The sequence below is a fragment of the Neophocaena asiaeorientalis genome, unplaced genomic scaffold, assembly GCF_003031525.2.
Source record: "Neophocaena asiaeorientalis asiaeorientalis breed wild unplaced genomic scaffold, Neophocaena_asiaeorientalis_V1.1 scaffold29, whole genome shotgun sequence".
Classification (NCBI taxonomy): Eukaryota; Metazoa; Chordata; class Mammalia; order Artiodactyla; family Phocoenidae; genus Neophocaena; species Neophocaena asiaeorientalis.
Genome location: NW_020174423.1, coordinates 6102870 through 6111895, shown reverse-complemented (window position 1 = coordinate 6111895; position 9026 = coordinate 6102870). Strand labels below are relative to the sequence as shown.

Genomic DNA, 9026 nt, shown 5'->3' with positions numbered 1-9026 from the left:
TGCATGGCAAGCCCCAGAGCAGTTTTTGAAAAGCTAGGTTTTTCACTCTGTCCAGGCCTCTACCTGTATCCCAGCCTGGGGCTCCCATCTGGAAACTCCTGCCCTGCCCACTTCATAGTAGGTGAAGATTAAGGTAGAGGATAGATGTGAGTGGGCTTAAAATGCTGTAGCAGTCTTGTCAACTGTAATTATTTTTAAGTAAAAATAACAGCTTTCATCCTTTATTCATACTTTTAGTCTAAGGAGCTAAAGGCGCTTCCTAGAAGATGTAATCTGCATCACCTGGGATATAGCCTTGATCTTATAGCAGAGAGCATAAGCGTGAGGTGATCCTGCACTTGCTGGTGGGGATCCCCAGCCCGGGAGAGGCCAGGGTTGAGCAGCCTCGCTTGTTTGCTGGTCTCCCTCCTCCCGGGAGCACTTGAAATTCCACCACTAAGCCTGCCTCTCTCCCTAGACCTACTCAGAGTGTGAAGATGGCACCTACAGCCCTGACATCTCCTGGCCTCACAGGAAAGGTACAAAAGGTATCTCTCTCTTGCTCATTGTTAAAAACGCTCCTGGGTCCTCTCCCTCCCAAGGCCCAGTAAAGGGATTTAGCATCAGTATTTATCTTCTGAATGTTGATAAATATATGCCCTGAAGGGTCTCAAACCTACTCATCGCATGTCTCCTGTTACTCACTAAGAAACATGCAAAGTGCTCACAGGTTCTGCCCAAGAAACTTGCTTCGTAAGAAGAGGTGCCACGTGGTTCTGCCTTTTCTGAGACAGGAAAACGTAACAAGATCCCACTGTCTCAAGCATCCTGATGGGGATGTTCCTCCTCTTGGCTTTCCCCGTGAGTGAAAAGCATTAGGAAGAGTTGTGTGCCAGGAGGAGAAACCTTTCCGAAGAGGTGGATCAACTTAATCGTGTTCATTCAAGAGATAGGCCAGCATGAGAGGGATCTCAACAGTGTAGTCAGGGATCTCCCACTGGCCTCTCTCCAAGGAGCATTTCAGAAAGGTTTGAGGCCACCTGGTTTTCTTAAAGAATTTGACTCGTAGAACAATGACCCAGAGGAGGCTCCACTGGATGGTAATTCCGTGTCAGTTATGAGCTGATTGTGAGCTTGACTGAAGGAAGAGAACTGAATGTCAGAGACCACGAATTTTAACCCACAGAATTGCTCAGAGAAGCGGGGACAAGGGAGGGGAAAACACTGCTGAGGCAGTTGCTCTCCTGAGTTCTTTTGGGGTGAAGCTCATCACAACTGTCCCTGGGGAAAACTCTACCGAGTGCTGGTCACCCTGAGATGATTTCTCCTGAATCAGTAACCTATTATGGAATGCTGATGGAGGTAGGCACAGGGGTTCCCCTGGGCTCCCTTATTCAGAACCATCCTAGAGATCAGTCCATGGCGATTCCGGGTTCTCCACTGAAAAGACTAAAAGAAACAAGCAATGGTAGAGATATATTTAAATGAAAGGTAGACAGCTTAAAAAAAAAAATCTGAGCCCTGGAGCAGAGAACCTTTTGGCTTAGCTGCTAAGCCAGAGGTTTTCCATGTTCTCAGCCTGAGGGCGGAGCCAGCCTAATGCCAGAAAGTTCCGATGACCTTCCAGGCCTCACACACCCCTACCCGGAATGCCCACCCTCACCCCACCACTGCCCTGGCTCCACCCTCCACCTGGCTGATGCCTGATGATTGCCCAGCACTCAGCCAATGTAGACGTCTTTCTCTAAGCTCCCACACAAATGATAGAGCATGACAGACGACACCGTCCCCACAGACCGTGAGCTTCTTGAGGACATGTGGCATCTTCAGTGTATCGCTCCGGGGCTGCCTGTCATGAGCAGCAGATTTGTAAAGGTGGCTTCCAGATCAAACCATTGAGGGCATGTAATATCTTTGATTTTTGCCAAGTCAAGAATCCATTCCCATTTAGGGATTTAGAAACAATGGTGTGTAGCAGATCAAGGTATGGACACCTAGTTGATGTGTCCTTTGATTGCTAAGGTAGACTCGACACCCATGTGGTTTGTTTTAATTGTCCCTCCTTTGTGCTTCGATGTTATTTGTGCTCTCGCTTCTGGTCCCCATCACCATGACCACGATCCGCCCTACGGTGTGAACGTAAACATCCTCAGGACGCTCCTGTCTTTGTGGAGCCATGGCTTGCACACCCTGGCCCCAGCTGTGCTAGCTCAGTGCCGGGGCTTCTGTGCCTTGATTCATTAACGAGGCCACTAGATGGCGCACAAGGACCAGTGGAGGAGCGGTGGGGCGGCCCGGACAGGGAGAACCAGAATCAGAGGCTTCAGAAGCCCCGAGCCGGGAGCCCACAGCCCACAGCCCACGGTGACGGTGTGTCCCGATTCCTTTGGCCAGGTTCTGAAGATGGCCCACCCAAGCATCCAGGCAACAACGAGAGCCATTCTTCCAGAAGAAGGAATCGACATTCCAAGTCAAAAGTCACCAACGGAGTTGGAAAGAAATGAAGGACCCTGGTTAATCAAAGATGTTCCAGGGAGTGCCTCAAACCGGGAGGGGACGGAATCGGCTGGACCTCCCTGCGGGGAGGTCGAAACGCATAGCGTGAACGGGAAGGAGTGGGGGCTGGGAGGGGTCATGATTTGAGAGCATAAGTCTTGTTGCCCACAGACCCGGCCACACGGGGCAGACCACTGCTGGGGGTCCTTCGCCACTCGGGTGTCTCTTGTAACTTCAGCACTTGGCACGTGGTCACCGGTAGCAGGACCGTGCTCAAAGGAGAGGGTAGCTATTTACTCAGTTGCCAGAAGCAGTTCTGTGCTTGCGTGCGTGTGTTGTGGATGCAGTTTAAACATCTTCACTCAGGCAGGGCGCCAACCAGACAGCTGACGGACTGGTCACCAGGTTTTATTTTTCTGAATCTGCCTTTCCGTTTGACTGACTGGTTTAAGTCCAGGCCACTTACCTGTCTTTTATTTTGTTGTTTCTTATTTTTTATGTCAGGATGCTTAACAAGCCTTCAGAAGCCACCTCTGAGGTTGAATTGGGGGAGGTTTCTCTTTTTTTTCCTAGAGAAAAAAAGGGGGGGAGAGTTTGTGTTACACTTTAGCAGCCTTCTCCCCTTTTTAGGACCTGAAACTACACAGCGGTGGGTGGAAACCAGGCTGAGGAAAGGTTAGCTACCCACGTAGGATCCTGGGCTTCGGATCGGAACCTTTTTGTTCCCTTTCCAATGTCGCTTGTCCAGACTTATCCACAGTGCACAGGCGTGGACCTGCCGAGAGGCAGTGCTCACCGCAGCCCCTCCCCCCCAGGTGCCTTTTCCATTTTGTTTGTTTTCCTTCCGTGGTGTGTTGCTGACATTGTCTTTTAGTCCCGTGTGAGGTGCTGGTGAGTATTCCCTTTCATCCATCCGTGCCATGCTCTAGAACATTGACCCTGATAGTTCACCACCTCTGATGGATCCCTGTTTTAAATAAAACGGTTCACGTTAAAGCCCATCAAATTCTGTCTCTGTAAAGTGCTCATTTCTTTGCCTCTTATTGGTATTTTCCACTATTTGTAAGCAATCACCGTATTTTTCAAGTGACTTTAGGATAATAAGAATGTGTATGTGTTTCGCGTAGTGAGAAGACAAGAGAAGAAAATGTGTACTTTAGAGGGCTTACAGACACATATGTCCCTTTTCCTAACCTTCCCAAGTGATCAAGAGGAAATGAACAAGATAGTCATTGTTTTTTTACTAGGGTAATGGTTACATCAACCAAGCTGGATTTTTTTCTCTAGCAAGTGGCCGGTACGCAGTTGATTTTCCTACAGATATAAACTTGCTGCAAGCCACCCTTTTGTTCCCTCATTTCACAGAGCACAAAGGTTTCGATGTCTTTTCCCCCTTTAAGGAAGTCTTTACCCATAGAAGTGTCATGTTTTTCTTTTCCTGCAAAAGAATCCCAGGGTGAAGGGGTTAAATGAGTCACGCAAAGCGAGGATCACCTGCTGTGCTCATTGCCAGCAGAGAAGCCTCGCCAGTCACCGGGCTGGTGCGCCGGGTTGTGCCGGCCCTGCGGTCCCAGCAGCGGCCCCATCCTTCCCGTGATAGTCCTGATGAGAGGCAAAGAGGTGCTTGTCCCATAGACCCCCGCGCTTTTATCACCCATCAGAGAGGCCTTTCTTAAACAGAGGTACAATGTAAAATTTGTTTGACTTTGAAAGTAGGTGAGTTTGTTTCGTTTTGCTTCTCTGAGCACGTCTGTGCATCACGGACATCGTGTACGTCGTCGGCCTCAACTCCACTTCCTCGTGCTGGGCCACCTCCCTGAGCGTCTCCAAGTTCGTTTCCTGGCGCTTTAACCCTCCTCTGATCGATAGCCGGGTGCGGCTGAAGAAGACGTTTCCTTCTCCAAGGCCGGCCTAGGAGAGGCACCTGCCCACCTGCGATGACTTGGATTTCCTTGGGTCACGTGAAAGCAGAATGCATGTGAGACAGTCTTTCCTCAGTGGCTTTGTACGGAACGGCCGGGAAAGTCCTCAGCTGCTTTCTGTGTCCTTTCTTTGAGTTTAATCTTTTTTTTTTTTCTCTTTCAGTAAGAGCTCTTGACTACAGTGTTTCCAAAACTAGTGCTTTCCTTGACCAGCCAGATCCACGGCTGCCATTTCCTCCTAGAAACTGTGCTGCTGGGTTTGGTCTACTTTTTCCACTCATTTCTATGCAAATGGGCTTCACATTGATGAAATGTAAAATTTTCCTTGTCACCTATGTTTACTAAAGATCCCCTTTAATCCCTTTAATCAGAGTTGTCATTTAGTATCAGAAACGATTTGATTGCAAGTGATCTCACATTTGCCATTTACAAACTGCCCTCTTAAAAGGCACCATTGTTTTGGACATAATACGCGAAGAATTCTTTACGTATATTTCTCTGTATGTAGCATGGCATGGAGTGTTGAGTACTTTTTCTTTTTTGTCATTCTTGGTCTGTCCGTGGCCCTTCCCTGCTTTTCTTGTGTCTGTTTTCACCATTTGTAAAAGCCTTGGCCAAACTGCTCCCATAGCAATGCTAGGACACTTCGTTGACCTGTTTTAAGCATTTTGATGATAAAAGACATCCTATAAATGCCAGTCTTATTTTCACCATGACTGCTTCTGTAGTGAGCTCATGAGTAAAGTACTCACCTAGGAGAAATAAAATTCTTTACCAAATCCATCAGGTTCAGCCCTATTGGTCTCCCCTCTGAAGCCGCTCTGCATCATCTCTAAGTGATACCTCTTTTTGTCAGGGGTCTCCTTGTGGAATTGGACCCTTGGGTTGCCTTATTTGTTGATAATAGTGCAGTTACTCAGGCCCTTACGGGGGGAGCTAAATGCAGGGTGGAAGAGAAAAAATTTAACCATTGGAAACCAGAGGAAGTGAGCACTTTAAACGGGGGATTCATTTGTGTGCTCTGTGCTCTTTTAATTATGCGTAGGGTTACCCGCGTGTTCACCAGGTGGGCTTCACTTACAGAGTTCTTATTGCTATGAAAACCAGGTATCCCCCAGGTAGGTAATTGCAAATCCTCAATGTATTTCCCACTTTTACGATCGAAATCAAGATGCGAGGAGAACCAAGACTTCTGTTCATCAGTGTTTCGTTACAGGTGCCTCTCTTGCCTTCACTGTGCATGTGCATTGCAAGGGTTATATTTGAGATTTGGTTCTTTGTGAGTTTCAGCATTAGTAATGGCTACGACCAATGGGCTTCAGAGTCTGGTTGCTAGCCCATAATAGATTTTTTCAACATTTCACTTTATCACATTTTATCCTAAACCTGATGCTAGGACTATCACAGGTGAAGGTTACAAAATTTTTAAAATTTAACTCTCATATTACCTTTGATGCAATAAATACCTACAGCTTTTTTATTTTGCTGTCTTCTGTGAATTTAGAGGAATTATTTTTAATGTCTACCAAAGAAGGGGGAAAATAGTTGGATGTGTATATTTTGGGGTTTTGTTTTTTTAGTGTGTGGGAATGCTGAAATGTAAAAATTTCCTTGTCACCTATGTTTACTAAAGATCGCCTTTAATCCCTTTGAGAAATTCATCTGCAACTTTGTCTACCTTGACGTTACCTTTCTTCCATCCCCTTCTCATAAACCCAGTGAGGACAGAAACATCATTCAGAAAATAGAATTTGCCTGAGAGTTTTGCTTTCCCAGATGATGGCAACCAACCACCCAACCTCCTTAGCCATTCTGGGCTCATGCTTGAACCTCCTGTGCCCCAGGTGTTAACTTTGTTTGCTTGTTTTGTTACTGGAATGCTCTGAAAACGTTCTCCAAGGGCCTGCAAGTTGTGGGCTCCCATATGCCCCAAATGACAGGAAGGTTTGCTCCGATGTGCCTGGCCTCCACACGGTCTCGCCAGGGCCTCAGATACCAGTGTTCCCGTGTACCCCTTTTCTGGACGCTGAGTAAAGGGGACTCGTGTGGCTTTACAACACAGGAAATAAGGTTTGTTTGCCTTTAAAAGAAAAGTAGATAAACCTGAGACCAAAGACCTAAAATATTGCATTCTCATGTCTGAAGTATACATATTATAGCCTTAATTACAGTGTCAAATTGCAGGCAGGATTTATGTTACAATCCATACTGGAAAATCTGGACTGTAAACCTTCTTGTTCTCACTTGCCTGACTCGGTCTCATCAATCCAACTACATATTCACGGGCTGATTAGGTATTTTATGGATGCAACCTGGGAAAGGCTTATGAGGATCCCCAGGTTTCAAAATGTTGAGAATCCTCTACCTTCTCTTAGACTGTGTGAAATCCAGGCCAAGAGCAAGGGGATGAGTTCACTAGGGCCACCGCTAACAAATCTTCCAAAGGCATTTGAAGGACTGGGATCCTTCGCCAGACCTCTGGATGGGGCTCTTGGAAACCCCTCCTTCCCTCGAGTCTCCCTAGTGGCCACCGTAGCACTCAGCTGGCTTTGCTGGAGAGCCAAGTGCCAGGGCAGCACTTCTAATTCCAGGGGAAGGGGGTCCCTGTGACGCCCCCCCCCACACACACACACACACCCCTGTGACGTATGTGTGTTCTTCAGTCCTGTGAGTTTGCTGTTAATCCCTGTTTTCCTGGGTCATGAGGCTTGAGTACTTGACCCAAGAGTACACAGCCACTAGGGGGCGTCAGATCAACCCAGAGGCTTATGCTCTTTCTCCGACTCCAGGCTCCTTGTCTTAATTCTTGGGCACATGTCTTAAGCCCCATTACCGGAACCGAGCCTCCATCTGGCCCCCTTCCTTGCTCCCAGACAGCCTCGACAAATGGCTTATGAGGAGCCCCTGGGGGCGCCCACGCCTTTGCCTCCCCTACCCCTGGTGCTCGCTTTGTAGCGATGGCCAAACCTCCAGGCCATCCTTGGTGTGATTTCAGCTGGTTGCACGCTTGGCGGAAGGAATAACTGGTGTCTCACGCTCCTTGAAGCAGGGTCCCATCTCTCTCCATTTGGGTTCTTTTCCTGATGTTTTGGTGCATTCTGCAAACTGTCAGCGGGCAATTCCTTCTGCCCGTAGCAGCTCCCTCTACCCTCAGGAATCTGATTTACGATCCGGCGAGGCCATAAACCTCTGCTCTTCACTTCTGAAAAACAGCAAAGTATGGGAAAGAATGTAAATTATAAATACTGAATTCCTATGGTCAGCAATAATGTAACGGCCTGGGTTGTTGTGTTTTGTGTTTTTTTCTTTAAATGTGGTATCCATATGGCTTTAATTTCTAAGGGCCTGCGTTCCCCCCTGCCACCATCACCGTATTTATAAGGAGAACAGATAACAGTGAAATATCCCACTGGGTTAGAGTGTTTTTTTCCAAAATGAGAAATAGCATTTTCTGATGACTCATTGGCCCAGGATTGAAATGCCTCTCTTCACAGAGAGGGATAGGAATGTAGGTGACAGTGACAGTGACACCTCCACAGTCATCAGCCTGCCAATCTGGTCGCTCTGCTACAAACCAACCCCTGGTGTTGTCACTTAGCAAACCCCACCCCCAATTTTGGCTTTCCAGGAGGAGGATTTTTTCTGTAAGATGTTTTGAAATTCTCTTCCTGTCCCTCTTAGCAGTCAAGGTCTGCTCACTCACTGGGAACAGACTTCTTACTTCTACTTTCTGCAAACAGTGAAAACAGCTGCAAACTCATCCTGAAGACCAAACGGCGGCCGGGTTTGAGTTTTCATTCCTGGGGTGGGTCAGTGCCAGGCTTAGACTTCACACGCAGGGCAGAAGCAGCTCCTCTGAGGCTTGAAGGAGCCACTGGTCACCAGGTGAATTCCTGCTGCCCTTCTCTGACCACAGAATCCAGTACCTGAGATCATTCTGCCAGTCTTCAGCATTTTTGCCCTTAAACCCAACCTCGTCCCAGTTCAAAATGATGGCTGAAAGCTGCAAAAACACCCAGGGTCCCAAGCTACTGTGAGAACGGCCCAAGTCTGCCAGAGCATCTATTAAAATTGATGGGTTTGTGTTTTTCTTCGTGTGGTCAGGAAGTGTGCTGACAGCAGAGGAGGGTGCATGAGAACATGGTGCTTGAGATCACAGGCGTGTCCACCCACAGAAATATATAGGCTTACAAGCACCTATTCACTCCCACGCTCACCTTCATGTCTTCCTGTCATTTTCTTTGGACCACATTTGATTCACAAAATGCCGGGCTCGGCTTCAGCATAGGACTAGCCAGACCACACGTAGGGCGCGGAGCAGAGGGCCAAGGTTCTCAGAAATCTCTGAGTGCGTGTTGTGTACGTTTTGACTGTCAGGATAACCTCAGCTGCAGGTCCCTTCCTCAAAATCGTGTCTCTACCAGAAGGTTCTGTGTATGTACATCTAAGTAATTTCAAGAGAAGGTGAAGATAAGCCCGGCGGTGATGGCTATAGAATATGTACACGTCAACTGATGGGTAATTTTATGTGTCAACTTGACTGGACTAAGGGATGTCCAAACAGCTAGTAAAGCATTATTTCCGGATGTGTCGGTGAGGGTGTCTCCGAAAGAGATCGGCATTTGAGTC

At 47.6% G+C, this 9026-nt stretch overlaps 1 protein-coding gene across 2 annotated transcripts in view; it reads left to right on the top strand.

Moving 5' to 3' along the window:
* Nucleotides 1-3481, top strand: part of PTDSS1 (phosphatidylserine synthase 1) — a 65494-nt gene extending 62013 nt beyond the window's left edge. The window contains exons 12-13 of one of the 2 annotated variants that reach the window (XM_024756557.1): nucleotides 458-518; nucleotides 2374-3481. In XM_024756557.1, the coding sequence (XP_024612325.1) occupies nucleotides 458-518; nucleotides 2374-2483 (171 nt within the window). In that variant the 3' untranslated portion in view covers nucleotides 2484-3481. Of the gene's footprint in view, nucleotides 1-457; nucleotides 528-2373 lie in introns of both variants that reach the window. The other variant, XM_024756556.1, reaches the window with a different exon arrangement.
* The last annotated feature ends 5545 nt before the right edge of the window (nucleotides 3482-9026 follow it).